A 22,939-nucleotide genomic window follows, 5' to 3' on the forward strand; every position below is an offset into this window, starting at 1 on the left:
CCATTTGTGAGTGACTGACTGCTAGAAATATCAGGTAGAATCTATCTAAATAATTTTATTACTTGAATTTTCTTAGCTCACAATTAGCATTTTACTATATTTAAATGTAGCAGGGTATAGGAAACAACTTTGAAAAATAGTCATAAAGTAAATTTAAACATTAGGATTAAGAAGTATACTGTACTCTGCTCCAGAATTATTGCTTTTGTCCCAGCACTTCAGGCCATCTACTGTACCTAAGCACAAATTGCTGCATTGAGCAGTAACAATGTAATAAATTGTACTTCCCTTTCTTCCTAACAGTCTCTTCACAGGAACATTCCTTCCAGCTCTCTCGGCTAAATTCAGAAATTGTCTGAAATAATCAGAGTGATTTCCCTCTTTACTAATTGCGGCTGATGAGCCTTAGCATCTAATCCACAGTTTGGTCAGTTTTTTTCCTTTTACTTTTAAAATATGTACGATCTTTTTATGGTGTAACACAAAATCACTTCCCTTTTACAGGGTTGGTTTTGAAGTGTTTGGGTTTTTTTAAAAATTCTGATATTATTATTTCAATACTTCTTTAGATTTCATCTTTAAGGATGGTAATAGATATTATAATTCACCCTCTGAGAACACCTCTGTGGATGGTCTGTGGGGAAAATGATTTAAGTATTTGTCATACCTTGTCCTGTTTATCTAGAACATACATGTTCTCAAGTGTAAATGCCCATTTTGTTGATCACTGGATGGTTAACAACATGGGCAGTTTAAGTAACAGGCTAATCTATGGCAATGTCCATACTTCATGAGAAGAAAGCTGCAGATAAAATACTTGTTTGTTTCGCAACCAGTTTTACAAAGTGAAGATGACTTAACGAAGACATTTTTATGTACATAACACAGATGCTCGCTCACTGTCACACACCTTCTGTGTTTTATATGACACAATGCCTGCACATGTAAGCAGAATGGCAAAAGCCTTATGATACTGACTCTGATCATGCCTCACGAACAGTCTTTCTGTGAGTTTTCTTCTTTTACTCTGAGCTATATTGCTAGTAGTGACAACAGTGGGGTGAGGAGTGATTGCTCTTTTTAAATTTAACATGCAGGAACTGACACTGTCACTGCTCAAGAAGAGCTGCAGACACATTAGGTGAGAGCTAGCTGCACAATCTAAAGGATAATTCAGTGCAACATCTGCACATCAACACAAGGAATCTTAACAGAGGCAACTACACAGAACCTCTACCCTTGTCCAACATTTTCATTCCAGACCTGCTTTGCCACCAGCAGTGTCTCCTTCTTTTCACTAGCCTGCTACTATCCAAACTTATGCACCTAGGTTTATGACAGTTCGATGTCCCTGGATGTTACCACAGCTCTGCGTGAGCTCTTCCTTTCCAGGACACAACAATCTCAGGAGTGCTGTTTCCAGAACAACATGACTGTCACTGAATAGGCAGCTGCAATCAAGACTTATTTTCAGCTTGGTGAAGTTGATGACAACTGACAAGTGGACCTTTGTGAATAAAGGCCCTTACACAATTCTGTTGAGCTTTGTTATTATGGTGTTGCCACTATCTCCTGTAATTGTGCCTTGGTAGCCACTGCCAGAGCTGTTCAAGAAACTCTCTGAGTTTAGTCCATTGCATACATTTAAGTTCTACACAACTTTTACATCCTAGAGTATTATGAGTTACATTCTCAAACTACAACACTCAGAAATGCTTTTCTAGTCAAGTACAATCAGCCTATTATTAGAAAAAGCTTATCACTACTGATTTGCCATCCTAGACATCTAGATTTGTTCTTGATTGAGCCTACAAAAATGCACCAAAACCATTATATACTTTGGATCACATTTGTATTATTGGTGTGAGGATTTTGGTAGCCTCACTTTGAACAACATACTGTCACCATCATTATTTCCTGCCTCATTCACCACATCTCATGGACAGGCATGTGTTCTCAGGCATGAGCTCTCAGCAATCCTCAGGCAGGGCTCTATCATGCACAAGGATTACTTGAGAACAAAGTCAACAAATACTGTCATTCCAAGCATCCCCCTTCTTCTTACTTCTTTCCCCAGCTGTACAGGCTGAACATGACACCATATGATAGATCATGTCTCTTTGGTCAGTGGGGTCAGCTGTCCTAGCTGTGTCTTCTCCAAACTCTTATACATTGTTTACAACGCTGGTAAACAGCCCCCTCACTGGCAGGCTGGCATGAGGAAAGGCCTTGACACTGTGTGAGCACTGCTCAGAAGTAATCACAGAATTGTGGAATTGTTTAGGTTGGAAAAGACTTTTAAGGTCATCAAGTCCAACCAATTGATGCAATGCAATACTGGAGACAGTGCAACAAAAACTTTTGGCCTTATACAACAGCTGTGACCAGCCACAACCAGTAATAATCTCCCAAAACTTCAAATTCAGCTGTCTTGTCACCATACAGTCTGTCTCTCCACAGAGAAAAGAACAATAGCGGCAATCCAAAAATTGCAAAGCCTTCAGTCTCTACTTTTTGCACAATGTACAGTTACCACAAAATCCTACCATATAGGTTCTATTAAAAGCAATAGCTGTTTCCTTCATTAATTCTGGTGTCAGCACACAACCTCGCATTGATCCACACACATCAACAGCATGATCTGGATGTGTGTTTGCATCTTACATAAACATGTTAGGATGCTGCAGCATTAAATAAGGAAGCTACAAACAAGTATGAAAAACATGAAAGTCTCTTACTAGCTGTTTCATGGAATTTCTTTGACAATTTTTTCCTTACTTTCAAGTAAAATGAACTTGGCAAAATGCAATTAATCCAGAAGGATGATTCTACAGTTGTGTAATCTTCAGTGTGTATTCTGTACCATTTATTTCATAATCTGAAGAATAGGAGTCAGAAAAATGAGATGATGCCACACTCCTAACATAATTTTCATTTCCTAATTTAGAAGGCTAGCAGTTAAAAACAGATCGAGAAGGATTTAAAGAAAATACTAAAGCAAGGACGGTATAAAGCACCAGCTGGCATATAAGAGTGGTGAATTTGATTTTAAGGCATTTCCAACTCACCCGGTTAATAGCCTGAGATATGAAACATCTGGGTATTTTGTTCCTTTATTACTATTTGTTTTCCAACTTATATTATGGCTTTGCTAGGATTCTAACATATGTGTCCTTTTAACTCACTTTTCTTTTTGTGCTTGTGTTGAGATGAAAATATTTCAGCTGCAAAATGGTATTCATATGGTAAAAAAAATTCATATGGTAACATAACCAGAAAGCTGCTGGGAGAGCCTTAAGTGAGCGGCTAACCCATATTCTTTGAAGAGCACTGAGTAATTTGTATGTAGTGAGACCTGTTACCAGACAGCTCAATCCAGACTAACTCCTCTAACAGGCAGTGCAAGGGGACTGGTTCATAAAACACTTCTGATTATTTCTACCAAAAGCTATCTCTTCTTAACAGAAGCACTGCTCTTGTGACGGCATGGAGATCTTACCCTTAGTTGTCTTCTATTTCCTTTTATTTTCCAGTTACAAAAAAGGACTAACAAGCCTCTTTTACTACCTCTAAAGCTACAGCTTCAATTTCTACTTTTCATCCTTCACACCACATGCTCCTGCTCTCACCACAGCGTGTTACTAAAAGCATTTGGGCAATGAGGGAAACAAGATTAGCAAACAGGTCTTGGGTAAAAATAACCCAGTGAGGATCCTTGATCAAACTTATCGGTTGGGAGAAACGTTTGTGGTAGCACCTGTCAGAAGCCTGATGCCAAACCCAAGATGCAGCATACTCACAGTGTAAGCAATCATGTGCTGTGCTCACCTTGTCCCCAAAACCACCTCAGTGGCAATGTTCACACCAGAAACTCACACAGCTTTATCACGTGTATTTCATCTTAGAACCATAGAACAGCCTGGGTCAGAAGGAACTTATAAGATCATCTAGTTCCAAGCCCCCTGCCATGGGCAGGGGCACTTCCACTAGGCCAGGTTGCTCAGAGCTCCATCCAGCCTTGAACACTTCCAGGAATGGGACATCCACAGCTCCTCTGGGCAGCCTGTGTGAGGGCCTCATTCCTCTCATAGTAAAGAATTTCCTCCTCAGATCTACTCTAAACTCCCTCTCTTTAAGTTTGAATCCACTCCTCCTTATCCTACCACCCCCGGCTCTAGTTCTCTGTGCCCCCCGCTCCCTCCTTCCCCTTCCGTCCCGCACCCCAAACTCTCCCACACCCACTCAACCCCGCCGCCCAGAGCTCCTTTTCCGCCCGGCCCAATGACGCACTGCTCAGTGACGTCACTTCCGCTCGCTCGGGCCCGCCCCGGGCCCGCCGCCGCCGCCCCTCGGGGCTCGGACACCGGAGCGAGGGAAGGTGGAGGAGGGAGAGGAGGAGGAGAAGAAGAAAAAGGAGAAGAAAGAGCAGAAAAAAGAGGAAGAGGAAAAGCACAAGCAACAGGAAGAGAAGAGGGAGGGGGAAGATCCGGAGAAGGAGGAGGAGCGGTAGAAGGAGGAAGAGGGGCGGAAGCGGAAGGGGGAGGAGATGGCGGCGGGGGCCTCGGCGACGGCGACGACACCGATCCGGAGCGCGGGCGGGCGAAACACCCGCGGGAGGGCGGAGCCGCCGCTGCCGCCGCCGCAGCGCCCCGGCGCCCGCTCGGAGCAGTGACCGCCCGGCCGCGTCTCCCTCGCCGCCGCCTCCCGCAGGCCGCCCGGCCCTTGCCCAGCCCGCCTCCGCCTCTGGCAGCTGCGGCGCTCCCTCGTCCCTGCACCGGCGACGGCGGCCTTAGCGCCGGAGAGGCCTCAGCCCCCCGTCCTCAGTGGTGCTGAGCGCAGGGGTCCCGTCGGTGTGCCGGTGATTATGCGTGGTCTGCCGCGGACGCTGTATCTCTCCTTCCGCTGATGCCCCCGCTGTCCCCCCGCCTAGACTAGAGTACGCTGAGCGCCAGCTACTCTGGAAACCTTCAGCCATGTATTTCCTCAGCGGCTGGCCCAAGAGGCTCTTGTTTCCTCTGGAGTCCCAGGAGCAACCTCTTCACATCCAGACGGATCCCCAGAGAGCTTTCTTCGCAGTTTTGTTCCCATCTCAGCTAAGCATCTGGTACTGCAGAGTGAGTATCCATCGTTTTATAGGCTGTCGGATCCTGCTCTCCCAGCTGAAAAAAACCTGTCGTCTGCTATGTTTTTTTCCTTCTTCCAGAAACGGTTGTAAAATTCGATGCAAACTTTACAGAATATTCCAGTATTTGTGAAACTGAGGGGTTGTCCACGACGTTTAGTGATAGCAATATAGTCTTAAGAAAATATGCAACATCAGTCTGCTTGCAGTTAACACCGGTTTTTCTTAAAAAATGAGACTTCCAAGCAGCTTTTTTTTTTTTTCAGGTTGTACGTTCTGCTTGTGCTTAACATGAGGAGTATTTCTAGCAGTGTGGGGATTTTGCATATATGCTTCATGTCTTTCACCTTTGTATATTCTGTGTTTTATATAAAGAAACATACGAATATAGGGGATGTGAAATACTCTTTGTAAAACAGAACAAGTGCTATCACTATCCAGAATGTTATATCACAGAAGTTCATAAACTTTTCTTTTTATGGAAAACTTAAAAGTTTTGTGGCTTCAACAGAAGATTAGTCATGGCTTTTGCATGGAGGGTGCTGGTCTAGCTATATCTAGTTTGAAACTGTGTGAATAATTGACAATGAGTGCCTTGCTTTTACAAGCAAGTAATACAAATTCACATTGTATTAATGTGGTAGCAAAAATGCTGTTTGTCAGTTTGATTTGATGAAGTCAATGAAAACTGTGATACTGACTTTAAACTTTGATGCTAGATCCTTTTACGTACTGCCTAGATTAGACCCTAAATCTTTCTATAAATATCACTAGATCCAGGTGGTTTATAGAGTTCATCTCAGATTACCAGGGAAAACCAACAATCCAGTTTTAGAAAGCTGATACTGAAAGATGTGAAATGACAGTCATAGCCTTAAAATCTTTTTTGAAGTTATGCAGAGATTCCATCATGTTACGTTTTATTGTGCTCAGTAAGGCTGTTCACTAGTTCCTAGCTGGGGTGCTGATGCTGGTTTTTGAACCTAGACAGGTATCCAGCTAGCATGTAATCAGCCCAGTAACTTTGCTGTGTGAACATCATCATCTGGCCTCTGTTTTCTAAGGTTTGTGGCACACAGTGTATATAAAGTGTACACTTTTTAGCTTTTACCAGTTGTTGAACCTGTAGTTGGAGTCTGTCAACACAGCAGAACTGATCTTTTCCCTGGAAAGACCTAGAAAACAACAGGCTCACAGAATGCTTCACAAGATGTGCCCCGTTGTCTAGAATGTAGTTTACTTTATGGCCTTTCTCAAGGACGAGGTTCATTAGCTTGCATGCTTAGACTTGTTTTGAAATGTTAAACATTGTATGACTGCCTACAGATGGAGCACTAAAAGAATTCATTTGGTGGAGAAAAGTTGTCTAAATGTACAGGTAATTAATATTTTTTAAATAGATTTTTATTCAGTCTGTAATGGGTGCTTTTGAGGAAGGTGCTGACTGGCAGGCCTGACCACTGACTGATCTTAACTGAAAAACGTGTTACAGTCTCATGGCCTCTGTAAACAGACAACTGTCTGTTATCAAAAGCCTGGAAGAATAAAGATTTTGTTCAAGGTCGTTTTTAAAGGTGATTTCTTGCATTATTTTTATGTATATAGCCAGGGTCCTGAATGTGGTTTGTTGGTTGGTTTTGTTGGTTTTTTTTTCCCAGGCTTTTCTTTTTTTCAGTTTCTTGTTTATTTTTGAAGGTGAAGCATAAAATCATATGTTTGAACTTTGATACAATAAAATTACTGCATTCTAGAAAATGTTTTCATTTGTCAGAAGTACAGTCTTTGGAACTAGGATAAGTTCTAGTCAGGTTGCGCTGACTTGCTTTCTTGTCACAGAAAAGCCTTCAGGCTGGTGTTCTTGCTAGGACCTGTTACTATCTCTGCTATATATCAAAGGTTTTATTTAAGAATGAGGTGATGAGACTGAGAAAGTTCTGTTTTGGAATTTTCAAAACCGCAGCTTTTTGAAATGCTTCCAGGTGTGTGAGTTTACATTCAGTATGTGTACTTTTAAGGTGACATAGCAATGTTTAAAGCTCCTTTTCACCTACTGTGCGGTAAGAACTAGTGGAACTAAGGAAAGGTGATTCCAAAGTGTGGATTGTTTCCTGTTTTGGAATCAATATAGGTATTAAGACTCAAATCTGGGTGACTGCTGTTGAAAAAAACAGATGGAATTCTGCTAGTGTTTTTGAACCAAAAAGTTCTTGACGTGTTAGGAGAGACTGGATTGTGGATAGACCACAGGTGAATGTTTTTGATCATGCAACCAGTACTGGTGAAAGGTTGTTAACCACAGCCCACAGATATGTTGACATTTATTTATGAATTTTAGGCTTGTGCTACTGTTCTAGTATACACATTATCAAGCATACACAATACAGTTTAATTTTATTTCGTCTATTTAGAAGGGGCTTACATTGGTCATGTAGTCCAGCTGCCTGACCAATTCTGGGCAACCAGAAGTTAAATAATGTTATTAAGAACATTGTTCAAATGCAAGGGCTTCTACAAGAGTTATTAAGAGCATTGTTCAAATACACTAGTAGACTCTGGGCACCGATCATGTCTCTTGGATGGCTGTCCCAGGGTTTTAAAAGGAACAGAAAAGAATGAGGTAACACCAAAATGGAATACATTTTAAAATTTTTACTTTATTTTATTTTTTAGTGCTACAAAATATCCTTTCTTGCTCTCCATTGAATTTTGTTAAATACACCCCACTGTGGAGATCTCTGCTCCAAGCATTTTCCCTAAATCAATGGTTTTATGTCTACATACTGTAGATAATCATCAGTGTAACTGTTTTCTTTGGTAGCATGGAAAAGCTTGTCAAACATTTTTATTCAGGTAGTTTTAAGTATTTGTATGCTTGAAATGAGAAACATCAATGAATGATAGAACCTTTCTGAAATGGTATAATGAGATAATTGCTGTTTAGCAGATTGACTTGGGAACTGAATATGAGGTTTCACAAGGCAGCTGTGCAGTCCTGTCATGATCTTTCCTGCTTGCACATCTATTTTAATGCACCTTATAGTGGACTAGTGATGTCTTTTTACAGGGCTGTTAAGCTTAATGAACAAATAAAAGGCTGTTTATTTAGTTGATGAAAGGATCAAAGGAATTGTAGTTAGCCCTTTGAAAGTGTTACTCCTTTGACGGTTGTAGCTTTAATTTCAAATTGGTTTAGTTATCTCTTGAATTCTAGAAATTCACCCGTAGGGCTCTAGGTATGCAGGGAGAAGATAATGCAGCTAAGGAAGAAGGTATCATAGGCAAGTGGAGTTCCCTGCCTAACCTTTGAGAAGTGAGTTGTGTGCAGGAAGAATAATCTGCTGACATAGTTGTACGTATAAATATGGTTCAGCGTTTCCTTTCTTCAGTATTAACAACTTGTGACAATGACAGGAATTAAGTACTGGCCATGAATATTTAATGAATAGTCCTGTAGGTTGCTGGGATTATCTGCTATGACTCTGTCAGTCAAAACCAGTTTTGTGAGCCCTTGGAAGCCAAGAGTAGCTTGTCCCATCTGCTCATTCAGAGGAGAATTCTTGATAAACTATATGCTTCTCAGCTTTTGATTGACATTTACTCTTGTTTTTAAATTTGTGGTTTTGTGTCTTTTTCTAATGATCTGATGTTGAGTCAGAGCACCTAAATGAACTAAAATAAGATTTTGGGAAAGCCTGCATGTCAGAATCCTAGATTGTCAAATATTCATTTTAAATGCTGAGTAGGTTGATACTCGGACAGCTCTCACAGCTCTTTCATATGTGCTCTTCAGTCTCTAGCTGTTTCTGTACTAGAGTTGAAGTCAATGCGTGCTTCAAACCTTAGCATACAATAGGACAAAACAGGGGACTTAGCTTTTGTTGGGGAAGTGATCTCTCTAACCTGGAGTTTTGCTGTACTATAAAAGAAGTTACTTGAGACAAAGTGCATACAGATCCTAAGATATATGAATAAATACATTAAAATTATCTGCAGTTGTTTCTGTACAAGGACTATTAAAAATAAATGTTTTCACTATGCTTTCAAGATTATGTTTTCATCTCAGAACTATAAATAGAATAATTTACAGAATTATTGTGTGTGACTTTTTCTTAATAGAATTGGATACAACCTCTGGAGGCTTTTTATCTAGAATTTGCAGAATGGGACAACAGATGTCTTGATACAAGTAGTTGTGTTGGCTGTGTACTGTTGGCTGTACTGTGAACAATATGATACAGATAGCATCAGTGCAAGTTAAGATATCCTACTGATTCTGCTGTGTTTTCTTCTGTAGTAGTTTAACTCCCAAAGTGCTGATCTCTTACTTATTCCCTTTAGACACTTGTCTGAGAAGGCAGTTTCTTTTTATTTGTCAGTAACAGTAACAGTTCAGTTTCTTCTATTAAAATGATGCATTTCTGATTACATAATATAACAAATGTTACATTGATGAATTTATCTAACAAAATCCAAAATTGTCATGTGGTTATTCAATAGGACTTACAGGCTTTCTGTGTCTCTTGTATTATAAAATGAATGACCCCTGAAAGCTGTTTCATAATTATGTGCATGAAGGGAAAAGGCATTCTCAGTTATGACTTTTCAGTGTCCAGTTAGTTGCCAGTAATAGAAAACCAAAGGTGTATAGAATAAGCCTGTGCTTTTTGGCAACGTTTTTGAGCAGCAGATTAACTGAAAACTTGCACTTGCGAGAGGCAGTGGTTGACAATTCTGCCCTTTGATTTTCTGAATTATTTCACAATAGCCATGAAGCGCATGGATGGAAGCTGCATCTGCTCTGTTAGATGGATACTCTGTTGATTCTAAGCTTTCCACACACTTTTAAAATTAAATTAAAGGAGTTATGGTTTTACAGTTAACCTTGCTTTTAGAAATTCATTTTGTCACCACCTTGCATCTCTGTTACTTACAAAATGGCCTTTTGTGGTCTATTTATACAATTTTTTCTGTTCCTTATGCACACATGCTTGCTTTTCTCCGTATACCCTTTCTGGTTTATTAGTAGTTTTACAAAGTTTCAGCATTTAAAGTGAAGCACAGGCCATATATGACAAAATAAAGTACACCGTGTCACCAGAGTTCTGTTTTCTGTTTTGTCTCAGCCTTTGTCACTTAGATCATAAGCTCCTCTGAAGAGTGTTTTTGATTTTTGTCTTACGCCTACAGCCTAATGAAGCATCGAAGCATTTGGCATATAAAACTAAACAGAACATTTGTGTTTGTCAAAGAAATTGCTTCTTTATCCTCTATGAGATGGATTTTTGATGTCTAGAATAATATATGGTCATGGGATGGGAATATTAGGTTTTAACAATTATCCACAGCCACGCAGGTTCTTGGATTGATGTTAAATTAAGAAACCCAAACCCGTACATAAGACCATGTTGCATATGTGCTTCCAGGTCATGTGTTTGCTTTTCAGACTTAGTCCAGTAGTTTTCTATAGTATTTACTGGCGTAAAATCAGCAGTATGCACAGTTTGTCATTAACTGGCAGTCAAACTAGAGACTCTGGTTTAGGGAAGCTATTTTTTTCATTCTTTTATATTCTGTCAAAGGGCTGTACCTCTTTCCAGTTGGTTAATGTATCATTTTCTGAAACACTCTGTAAACATCTCAATTAGGACACTTGCTCATGGGAGGGCTGTTGTTCAAGTCTGTTCAAGGCTACTTGTCCTCTTTAAAGAGGGCATCTGCAGAACAACACTGACATCTTAGTTAAAGGTTTAAATGTCAGCTTGATTTGCATTTACATCAAATGTAGTAAAACACTTGTGTTAAGATTAAGTGAATTGGTAATTTCCTGTATCTAAGTTTGGTGAGAGAATTTGCTGCAGGGTTTGTATACCTTAAGAGATTTTTTTCATAAAAACTGTGTTATATGTGGCTAAGTGTTCTGACATGGGTTATGCTGCTAATATTTTGCAAGTGGGCAAGTTACTGTATTAGGTTAGGTAGAATTAAGTAAAACAGTAACAATTTGGGATTATTTCATCATGGGTTTGGCTGTGGTGGTTTGTGTTGTAGTTCTTCTAATTGTTTGCATGGATGTTTTCTCCAGATGTTGATAGAGAGCTCATCTTTCATAGTGCAAAGTCCAGAGGGATTTTTAATGTACAACTGACAATGAAACAGCTGTGAGTTTTTAGGTAGTTTGAAATTAAGTCACTTTGTTAATGGAGGTGTCTTGGTACCTTACTGTTTTACAAATAGTGCAATTCATTTCTGGTAATGCAAACCAGATTTGCTTTGTTACAATCTCACATCAGTAAAAATGAGTAAAAAATAATGCTAGGAAGACATTATGGTGAAGCATAAAAACTTCAGAGTGAGAACTGTGGAACATGTTCTTGTCAAGAGATAGCCAAGATAGTTGACTGATGGAAGGAGTTAAAGTTAGATGTGAGAACAAGAATTTCTGTTTCTTTTCAGTACTGTTAACTAGTGCTAACTGCACTGGAGAGTTTGTTTGCACTTTAGTAACAGCTATGCTATATTCTTTTTAAGGTTACATTTCTTATTTTTCTTTTCACCCTTTTTCTTATCCAGTAAGCATCCACTGCCACAGTTCCTTTTGTAACTGAGTGGCAGCTTCTATTTTGCCTGACCTTACATTCCTCTTGAGAGACAAAATATACCATATCAAAATGCTAGATTTTATTTGCAGCAGATTTAAAAATGCTAGATATGCTTCTTATCTATTTTGGAAAGCATTTTAAATTGCAATTTGAATTAAGACTTACTTACTCCATTCTTCCTGAACGACTTCTTTCTTCCTTAGCAAACTGAAGGTGTTTACTTCTTTCTCTAAACAAATTTTTTCACTTCTTTTTAAACAACTCTTTATTCGTTAGGTCCTTTGCTATGTTTCTGAAATCCAGTTTCTCCTAAAGTTGTGACTCTGCCATTAATATTCCAGCAGGTAAATTTTAAGCATTTTAAAGAAGAAGGATTAATATATTGGCTTATTTGAGACAGTGGGCATAATTCATTAGTTGCCTTAACTACATTTCTTTATAGTTTTAGTAGCTGCATGCAGAAGTGGGAAGAGTAAAAACTATGGAATTTTAATAAAGCTTATATGTTGAGTTGAGTTTTTTTAAAACAGAAAAAAAAAAAGTAAATTTTTAAGGGAAAAAATCTAATTAATAGGATCTAAATCCCTACTGTTTCTATACAGAGTATTAGAAGGAGGAAGGTGTCTAGCTAACTAGCCTCCCCCCTCCCCTCCTGTTTTTTGGTGGTTTTTTTATTTGTTTTGTTTTGGTGTTTGGGTTTGATTTTTTTTGCTTTGGTTTTGGTTTTACATGTTAGAATATATGTTCAGTGTCTTGCTGTGGTTGGATGAGGTAGTTAGGTTGATATATATATTCCTGTTTACCAAAATACTCCTGTGTCATTATATATTTTCAGTCACTTTAGGTATAATAAATTGCTTCAGATGTAAAATTACCATTTCTCATGCACAAGCACAGAGTAGGATCTTGAGCTCTCCTTCTGTCTTTGTTAATCCAGACCATTCAAACATATCTGGAAAGCTTTTAAACAGGAGGGTAAATTTGTATGTTAGTGTTTTCCTCATGTCTGAATGAATGCTTTTGGGCTGTGGAGTATGTAGAAATTAATAGTATCGGTGTAATAATTCCATATTTAACCTCTATCTAGGTAGTCTTTGAGACCTATTTAATTTAAAGTGGGTCTACTTTCTAATAAGAAGTCAAGCTTCAAAAAGATAACATTATGAGTGCAAGCAATCATTTTTAACTCCTTAAGTCCTCATCTGTGACGTGCAAAGCCTAGAAATCAATTTGTATAAATTTTGTAGCTGACGTACATGTAGAATGTTCTTCCAGCTTTGAAGGTGTAATAACAGCTTTCTTGTGAGTCAATGTCACAAGAATTCTACACTATAAATATTGTAATTATATTTTGTTAGAGTAGCAGTATAGAAAGAAAATTGTGTATTACCAAGTTTCTAATTTTGCCAGCTGCATAAATCTTCAGGCACAGAAGTGCTTTAAGAATGATCTCCAAGTTTGCACTAATGATTCAGATTACCAAGACAATACTTTGTCTATACTTTATCTATCTAAGGCAGTTAGGGTGGTTCTAAGCCAGTGAGTGAAAGGCTGTGTAGTTCATTGAGAGCAATCAACAAGAATCTGCTCGTACGAATAATTAGTTATCTGTTTAATGTTAGATATTTTGGTGCAAAAGAAGCCACACAAATTGAAAAAGCTGGTGCAAATAGTTCTTAGGGTAAAGATTAGTGTGATTGTTATACTTCATAAATGTTTAACTTTGGTTTTGATAATTCAGTTCTGTCTTGGTGTGAAATTTAAAGAATAATGCTGTTAGCAGCACACCAGGTCATACTGTGAATTTACTGAGGCTAAGGCTGCCCATGTGATACTAATTCGGCTTGTTATTTACATGCATGATGACAACATTTCATGGCTTTGTTTTATACTATTTAATATTCATACTTTAAAATCAGGTTGTTTGTAACTCTTTTTTTTTTTTTTCTGAAAGGAATCTGAAAGAAGTGATTCCAGATAGGATGGTAGTAGATACTTAAGAAATTCTGGAGTGATGGACACTACAGGATTTGTGGTTAGAATTAATATTTTTATATTTGTTGTACTGCTTCTGCTGTTCTATCAAGTAAGCCAAGAATAGCAGTAAACTTCTGTCACCTGTGGTCATAGTGGAGGTTGGGAAGCTTTGCCTAGTGGTATCATGGTTAATTTCAGTAGAATGAGTGATTGCTCTGTACCTTCTTGGGTCTCTTTCAGTGTGCTTTTTCTGGTGCAATGTTTGATACTCCAAATCATGATGAAAACTGAAATTGTTTTAGTTAGGACAGTGTATGGTATGAAGATGAGGGGTAACTTGTTTGACAAAACAAAAAGTCTGTCCAGCTTAATTTAACTTCCACCTCCCAGTGTTGGAGGATAAATGGAAGGGGAAATACCCATCTAAGCTGAAAACTATTATTGAACCAAGAACAAGAAAATAGAAACAGTTGTGCAATGTGTTAAGGAGAATGAATGTTTCTAAGCCCTAGAACAAGGAAGGGTAACTTTACTCTAGATTTTTATGTTGCAGTTCTCAACTGCATTCATGAAAGGGAATGAAGGCTTAGTGCCTATGGTAGTTTTGTCTGATCTTCATCACCTGAAAGCTTTTCTTCCTTCTCAGGAGGAAAGCTACTAATGGGTGCACCTCATTACTTGCAAAATCCTTTCAGCTTACTGTAGAGATGGATTTTTCAGCAGGTTCTGACAATCTGTTCTGGAAAACAAATTTCGTGATTATCATTCTCTTTAATACAGTGGCCCACCTATTTAGCAGAAACCAAGCAAATGGACTGTACTAAATATACTGTAGAATATTTCATCCTAATTTATTTGGCAGTCTTTATCATTATAGGAGCCTGTAGATGTGGTCTGTTCACCTTAAGCTTTATCTAAATTAAAACTACTTCTGTATTCTGTAATGACTCCTTACTGTGCAATTAAGTATTTTATTTAAATGTCCTGGGTTTGGGTAAGATTAGGAATGACAGTGTGGCAACAGTTCTCCATAGACTTTCTTTATAAAGCACCATTTTCTAATGGATTGTCAAATACATAGTAATTTTTTTAACTTCTTTCAAGGGAAATATTTGTAACTGTTAAGGAGATGTAGTTCTTTAAAGGTATAGCACAAGGTAAGAAACATCCTATGTCTTTTAGATATGAGATTTAATTATTTATATTTTTTTCCTCCAGCCAAGTGTATTAATTGTAAGCTACAAGGAACTTTCAAAAGCAGCTTCTCAGTTTGGACCTTATAAACAGGCAGAATGGCGGCCTAACAGCACAATGATAGCTGTTTCAGTAAGTAGAAATTTTCCTTCTTATTCTGGTTAAACTATTGCAAACAGAATTTTGTGTTACCAATTTCTGTGCTTGTAGAAACTTGCAGATCGTAAATATGTTTAATTGATACTTGTCTTGTGAAATTATGTAATGGTACCAAGGACTTTTTAGATGATTGTAGTTTCTTCTGTAGTTTTCATTAGTTTTTCCCTTTGAGAAAAAACTACGGTTCTTTGTCTTAAAAAAAAGGTTAGATCTATTGGCAGGAGATGATACAACTTCTCATTACTTTAGTAATCTGATAACAAATAGTACGGTAATGTAAAGTTATGTGAATGAAAGAAGTAGTTGTGGACTTAAGTTACATAATCATATTTAGCTTGATAAATAGGGTTTAAATGTGGGTCTTAAGATATGAAACTGTGGCCTTATTACTGGCTTTTGGTGATAAAAAAATATTGCACTAGTCACTGAGAACTGGAAACAAGGGCAGTGATAAGTGATACATGAACTCTTCTGTTAAGAATCTTAGAGATGAGATCTTGTGTCACATGGAAATAAATTCTTGTTTCATAGCTGACGCTGTGTTCATAGCACTTTGGACTATCTCAGCAGTATTTAAAGTTTGAGGTGCAAGGTGAACATAAGAAAGGTGTGAGTACAGTTTGTGAGAGTTGCAATATGGGATAATCCTCTTGATGTCTTTTGGTCAGGTCTTAACATCAGGACCAGTTCTTAAATTAGATATTATTATCTTAGTGGAAAACACCAGATGATTTATGGAGTAGTTATGTCTCTAGCAGTGTCATAGTAATCATAAATTAGTTAAGCTTCCCATGGTCCAGTTTTCTTTTGTGTAATGCAAGTGAGTAGTTAATCTAAAATGTTTAAATTGCCTAGAAGTATCTCATGAAATCAATGAAGTCAAGTATTTCTGTTAGTGCCAGATTATATTCTCAGTGACTACTAGTAATTATCAATAAAGTCAGAAAGATTTCTGTCATTTTTGCTATGAATCAAAAATAATTCTTTAATTTTATATTGCAGCATGTATATTCAAACACCTTTTAATTAAAACTTTATTTAGTAGTTCAGAGGAAATTTTAATTTTTATATTTAATTACTTTGCGTATAATGGGTTTTTTTTCTGTGATGTTGTGATCTATTTGCTCAAGAGACCTTGTGGTTTAGCAGACAGCCAGGTAACCTTTAGTTTCTGCTACTCTGGTCACTGCACTTGAAAGTTTTTCTGCAACTAAATGTACAGTGTTCTTTTTGGCAGATAGTGTCAAAATCTAAATGCCCATAAAGTCTCAGTTTGTAAACTAAAGTTCTGTGAATTAAAATTCAAAATGGTCATCACTTATAAAATAATGAGTATAATAAGATGTCTAATATTCTTCATGTTTCTTAGGATGGTATTTCATCCCTGGGTGTATGTATACATATGATATGTAGTCAAGCATGTTTGTTATGGTGATTTTGACATAAGTTGTTTTGCAGTATACTTTAAAAAAATTGTATAGTTTAATTTGGAACAGTTAGTGAGTCCTACTGAAAGACCACATTTAGAATACACTGGTTTTGTTAGTGAGACAGGACAGAAAGTCCATTTTTGGAGCTTAATGAAGAAGGTGTCCCTTCATATGTGATACTCTCATCCCCAAGGAGAGTTCTGTCCAAGTGAACAAGTTTTTTTCTTAACTAACACATTCAAAAGAAGGAGCAACAGAAAAGCAAGTTTTTAATGAAAAAACCCAGTAATTTTGAACTGAATTAGCTTCACTTAATTTCTGAAGTCCTGTGCAACAGCTAAAAATTTTAGTTTAAAAGCTGAGTTAGGTGATGTTTCTCACCTGCTACTGCCTGTGCTCATGAGTACTTGATTGTAGTAATTTTCTGTAATAAAACTTCATTTTTTAAGAAGGTTGAGGCTTAGTATGTACTTCTTAGCCAAGGGGACTTAGTGATGGAGAGTGTAGTTTGGATTTCATGTCCACCTGACTGGTGATATACCATGGGTTTTTTTTGTTTCTGACAGCCCAAATATTCAGTGTCTCTGTGAAAACAAATCACTTTGCAGCATATGCTTTGAGGTAGATAATATTTGTACTGCAGGCAGACTTTGGTATCCGGCTACATAAAATACCTCAAGTAGCTTTAAAGGTAATCAGTTTTCACAATGTCACCATCCCCTAGAAATTCTGACTTCTTTTTGTACTAGTATCTTCTGTGCTAAACTGTTGGCACATTTCCAAGGCAGATCTTATTTTTTCCCCCTTATGTTTTCTAGTTTCTTCCTTCAAACTGCCTTTGCAATTTTTTGTAACAGTGTTAGTAGGAAATACTATTTTTTGACTAGATTAGTCTATATATCCTAGGTTGCTAATTCTAGCAGTAAATCAAACTCAGGATTTGGGTCAAGATGCTTGACCCAAAGATGTTGCAGAGAAGTATAGGAGGCATTTTGGTCCTTCACACGTTGCAGGCAGTCCTCCAATACAGACTGCTCTTCAGCATGCGTTCCCATAGGTAAGGCAAGAGCTTTATTAAACATGGTAGCATATAAGAAACCATGTTGTGAAATCCCTGGCAAGATTCTCAGTGTTTGTACTTCTGACTGTCAAAGGCTAGAGTGATCAGATGAAGGATCACTCTAATGGGAATGGATGACAGTGGTCGTTACTTATTTAATAAGCTTCACTCAGATATTTTTAAAGCAATGAAACCTCTGTAAATGAATATGATCAATTTGCCGGAAGTCTGAGCTTGAATGCCTTCTGTATTTCATTCCCCACTTTATGGAATTTGAGGTTCTATTTAGAAATGTAACAATAGCAACTTTGTGCTTTGAATAGTGTTCGGTCAGGCCCTTTGTACATTAATATCAGTATAAAGATACTTCACAGTATTGTTTTACTCTTCTTTCCAGGATAAGATAACTTACAGGTTAAATATTTAATGATGTAATGGAAAGAACCTGTAAAGGTGTTAGAAATGAACACGTTTCTTTATCACATAATACCAGAACATGCTATTACAGCACACAGAAAAGCTTCCATTTATTGTCACCCTGTCTCAAGCTCACCATTATGGTTCAAATTTTATTCTTGCTTGAAAAAGATACTCACTTTGAATGATATAATAGTGTTTCTTGGAATTCAAAGCCAAACTACAAATTTTCTAAAGCAAAATGTTTGACTGAGGAAAGCCACAGCATCTATGAAATGATATACTAAGCTAACAAGACTGTTGCTTTATTCAAAGAAAAGGAAACCAATCTTGCAAAGAAACATGAAACCATTCATTTCAATGCTTTTTGTCTCCAGTGCTTTGGATACATGCTCAGCCCATATTAAAATAATTGATGGAAATACTATTTAACCAAAATGGATTTACCAATTTGCCTGGAAAATAAATTTATGCTGTAAACAAGTAACACTTCTTTGGTCATATACATCTCTCACGCTTATGCAAGCAGCTAGGTATGACTGGAACGTCATGTAACTAAATTATTTATAATTGTTCCCTGTGTATAGGCTTGAATATGTTTGGGATTGAATTATTACAGGTGTTGTGGTAGCTACAGATAAGTGATGCAAGGCTTTTTGTAAACTACCTGGATGACCAACACTGAGAGACAGTGTGTAAACCGTTTTGCACTCAGTAGTGTCTGTATGTGTTCAAAGGAGAATTTATTCAGGTACTTTCCGCCTTCTACTTTGTTTTCTGCATTAATTCATGTAGTTGGTATGAATTATGTGCCCAGGTTCTAAATGTCTGGAATAGTTGTCAAGTTTTATAGACTTGTATCAATTAGAGGAAAATTTTTGATGGACTTGTGCATAAACAGCAATGTTTGTCCATTTTTCAACCTCCTGCCTAATCTATTCACTTGACTTTAAGGACGGGTACGGATTTTACCTGGAATTAATTTCAACGCACAGTATTTTAAATGTCTTAATGAATGTATATTTGAGTTCAGTATATGAAACATATATGGAAATGACATGAGATTAACAGATTATACGCAATCTGAGGCTAGATATGTATTTTATCAGTATTTCTCTTTCAGACTGCGAATGGATACATCTTATTTTTTGAAATCCCATCAGCAAGAGACAAGTATCTTTATGAGCCAATATATCCCAAGTAAGTATTTTAAACTTTGCATCCTCACAGCGTGACAATATGACTAGACAACTCTTAAGCAAATCTTATGATAAAAGATATTTCCTTACAGAGTATGTTTTAACATTTGGTGAGTATATGAACCATTGTTCCTATAAGTTAGAATCAGTGGAGGGGAGAAACTGTGTTTAATTAGATTGCTGTGCGCTAGTATGATTCCTTAGATCCATTTTATAAGCTATCAAAATCCTTAATAGCAGGGTTTAAATTGTCTAATTTTGTAATTTGAGGTAATCTGTTGCATTCATGAACTGCAACAAGATTTAATAATTCCTTTTGAATAACTCAGTTGAAAAAAATTGTGTCTTAGGAACTATTAAGGTGCAATTCAAAAACAGATCCTGTCTCTGATATTTTCATAACTTAGAGAGTGGTGAAATAGGAAATAAAATCCCAGCATTTTTGAACGCAAATGGATACTTTTTAGTAAGAACGTAAGTATTTTTGGGGCAGTGTGTTATGTTGTCAGTTTCATCTTATTTTCTTTATTGTGAATAATAGAATACATTTTATGCATTTAAATGTGACTGTATTTTGGGTGTATTTGTGGTTGACAAATGTAGTTGATTTCGGGTTTTGCAAAATTGGGAAATGCCTAGGGCAGATTAAAACTTCAAGTAATATATGTGTACCTGTCTGTGTGTTTAGATGGGCAGAATATGTAGTCATGGGTTGGATTGAATTCATCTATGCAAATAGTAACACACTCTCAATTTCTAATTGGCTAGATATTCTTCTTTTTTAATATATCCCACTATATGTCTTCATCATTATGATGAAACAAATCAGTTTGGTTTTTTTTTTCACATTCATGGAGTGAATCATGGGTGTCTCCACATGGTTGTCTGTGGAATGTTGGATAACCTAGGATGTCGTGTAAGAGGAAGACATTTTGAGTTTTTTTTTTCAGTGTAACTGTTAAACCATGAACATTGAAAGAAAATAAATGGGGTTTTAAAAAGTATTTAAATTCAAAATCTGTCCTCTTTCACAAATATATATAGGAAGAAATTACTTAGCAGGTAGTATATTATTTCAAAGTGAATTTTCCTTTATTGACTAGATAATTGTTATACACACTAGATAAGTGTGTTATGTCTATAAGGCATCTTTTGACTTCTGAAATAGCCCTCAGAGCTCTGGAATTAACTGGAATTTATCGTTGCAATTTGCTTTTCTGTTTTCTGGAAACTTAAGAATAAAGTAGACAAGTTATAGTACTTTACTTGCCTCTTGAAAACTGAATAGCAGTTTTCAAACTGACTCTTCACTTCTGGCTTACTGTCATCAGGGGAAAAGCCAGACAACATGTTGCTGCAGCTTGTCTAAATAAATAAAGTGGTAATATATCCATAGCTGTACATTACATAATGCAGAAAAATAAGCAGTAGTTTACTGTGAGTTTTTCTTGTTCTTTTTGAAAAGTTGGGGGGTGTTTTAATTGGCAAAATCTGAAAACTTATGGAAATATGTATAAAACACACAGTAAAAGTTGAAAAAGAAGCTTTGGAAAGTTTGCTTAGAATATCACTTGTTGGAAGGCTTGAAAATACCTATTAAGCCATTAGTGATTAACCAGTCTAACTTTTACAGAAAACTTTACTAATGGATATGAATTGTTGACCTGAAAATGAATATTTTAGTTGTTAGTTGTGTGTTGAACAATAAGGGTTTTAAAATATGTTTGTACACCCAAAAAGGACTATAATGCAAATTCTGTATATGAGTAGAACAAGGTATTTGTCTCTAGTGTGTTCATAATAGTTTGCTCACAGTCTCCTAAGACTAATGTATGTGCTTACCTTTAAGAAGATGAATGATCTCACTGAATTTACTGGGATTACTAGTTTGTCTATACTTAGCCCTCAATTTTGAAAACCAAAATAACATTACTAGAGTTCTGGTTATATTAGATCAAAAGAAATACACAGGTATCTGCGGGTGAGTTGCGCCTTCTGTGATTAATGTCAAATGATTCTTTAAGTTATTAAAATGGAATGAACTTGTTTTGCAGGTGCAGATACAGTGTACTGCCTGTAGGCAGTCTCACTGATTTACATTGCAGAGCAAATACTTGGCGGGGGGTAAATCAAACAAAAAACTTCCAATCTAAAATGAACAAACAGATAAATGAGACCAAAAGCTAGAATTGAAACTTTGATATTTCCTTTGACACATGTTCGTTTTCCAACGGCATTATTTCATTGAAATGGTTGGATTTCACTTCTGCTTTGCTGGACAAAACCAAATAATAATTTCGTAGTTTCTTCACTCTGAAGCCATTACAGATCAGTGAAAGGTGATCCTTGTATGTGACTTGCCTCATGCTTGAAAGGGAACATCTTACTGTTTTCTCTCCCCGCAGCAGTGTGTTCTTGGCGCTTTCGTCTATGTTGGCAGCAGTGATTATGCTGCTGTGCCTTAAATAAAGTCGAGTTGCTGATGGGGAAACTAAACCTGCCTATCTCCCTTTTTTACTCCTGCCTGTCCCCTGCCCTGGATTCTAGCGGCTTAGTTTGCAAGTTGGCATTTAATAAAAGGCTGGCCTTAGAAAATGGTGACCTTGAAGTAGCACTGAGTAGCTACACTGAGAAGTTGAAAAACATGAAGTGACTGTTCTGTGATATTTGTATAAATTTTATAGTTCATGGTAAAGCAATTGCTTGGAACATTTTAACTGTCATGGAGATAGAACTCTTCCATCTCTGTCTTATGTGGTTATTTACCTATGCTAGGCGAAGTTAGAGAGAGGGTGATGACTTTTGCAAGAAGTGTGAGGTTGTCCTTGCATTAGTGAAGTGAAAGACAGATGGTGCTGGAAACAAGTCAGTAAAAACTGAGATGGATGTTCAGTCATGTTCTACTTTTTAAAATTATGACTAATTCTTAATGTTTATTAACTGCCCATAGCTACTAACTTTTTGTAAGCAGAATGAAGCCTGTTCTTTATTAGCCTTTCTTTAAATAATAGCGGCCAATTCTGGCAGAAATATAAAATTTCAATATCATGACTACGGTGAGAAAGGTAAACCCTCTCAATATAACTTCTTCTTGAATGGAATTCTTAAGCTGTGCATGTCAGTACAACAAGGTGGTCATGTACTGGGAATACACACCAGTAACATCCTCAGCTGTGCGAAAACACTGGTATGGTGCAAAATTTCCTAGTTTAGGCAGTCCTGAAGTTGAAATTGCAGCTAGGTTTGTTAATGTGCAGGTGAAAATATTGAGAATGGTTGTGTTTAGATTCTCTTGACAGCTTAGTTCTTGCTTCAACAAAATGTGCATATTTTACCATAAATGAAAGAAAAAGTGAGTAGTCAGAAAGGCAAGGTAATTAGGTATATGATAGATCATTTCTTGACTTGAGTAGTTTTTTGCAGTCTTCAAGACTCGGATACTGGTAACTGAAGTAACTTCATGTGGTATCGGTACTTTTTTAATAACTGCTTTAAAATTTGCTTGATAATGGTTTAGCTTTGATTTGGAGAAAAGGATCAAATGAGTTGCTGAAAGTCAAAATGACTCATCATTTGCTTGTATGGGAGAGGGATGTTTGGAGAAAATGTCTTTCCAATTTATAGATACTTTTATACAGAGTTGTTACTATATGCAGCTGTTGATCAAGATTATCCAGAAGAGTTTGCCTGTGTTTGGTGTGTTAACCTATTCTAGCATACAGCTATGGTAAACTGTAATTGCACTTACGAGAATTTTATATTGATCCAATTTAAACAAAATG

The 22,939-nt window shown here is 37.0% G+C and overlaps 1 protein-coding gene across 8 annotated transcripts in view; it reads left to right on the forward strand.

Moving 5' to 3' along the window:
• Positions 1 to 4,643: 4,643 nt before the first annotated feature.
• The window catches only part of RIC1 (RIC1 homolog, RAB6A GEF complex partner 1), a 46,853-nt gene continuing 28,557 nt past the window's right edge, over positions 4,644 to 22,939 (forward strand). For 3 of the 8 annotated variants that reach the window (XM_033511360.1, XM_015652959.3, XM_015652958.3), the window contains exons 1-3: positions 4,652 to 5,114; positions 14,917 to 15,024; positions 19,082 to 19,158. In XM_033511360.1, the coding sequence (XP_033367251.1) occupies positions 4,974 to 5,114; positions 14,917 to 15,024; positions 19,082 to 19,158 (326 nt within the window). In that variant the 5' untranslated portion in view covers positions 4,652 to 4,973. Of the gene's footprint in view, positions 5,115 to 14,916; positions 15,025 to 19,081; positions 19,159 to 22,939 lie in introns of all 8 variants that reach the window. The other 5 variants (XM_015652957.3, XM_015652960.3, XM_015652964.3 and 2 more) reach the window with 4 other exon arrangements.

This window comes from Parus major, chromosome Z, assembly GCF_001522545.3.
Source record: "Parus major isolate Abel chromosome Z, Parus_major1.1, whole genome shotgun sequence".
Lineage (NCBI taxonomy): Eukaryota > Metazoa > Chordata > Aves > Passeriformes > Paridae > Parus > Parus major.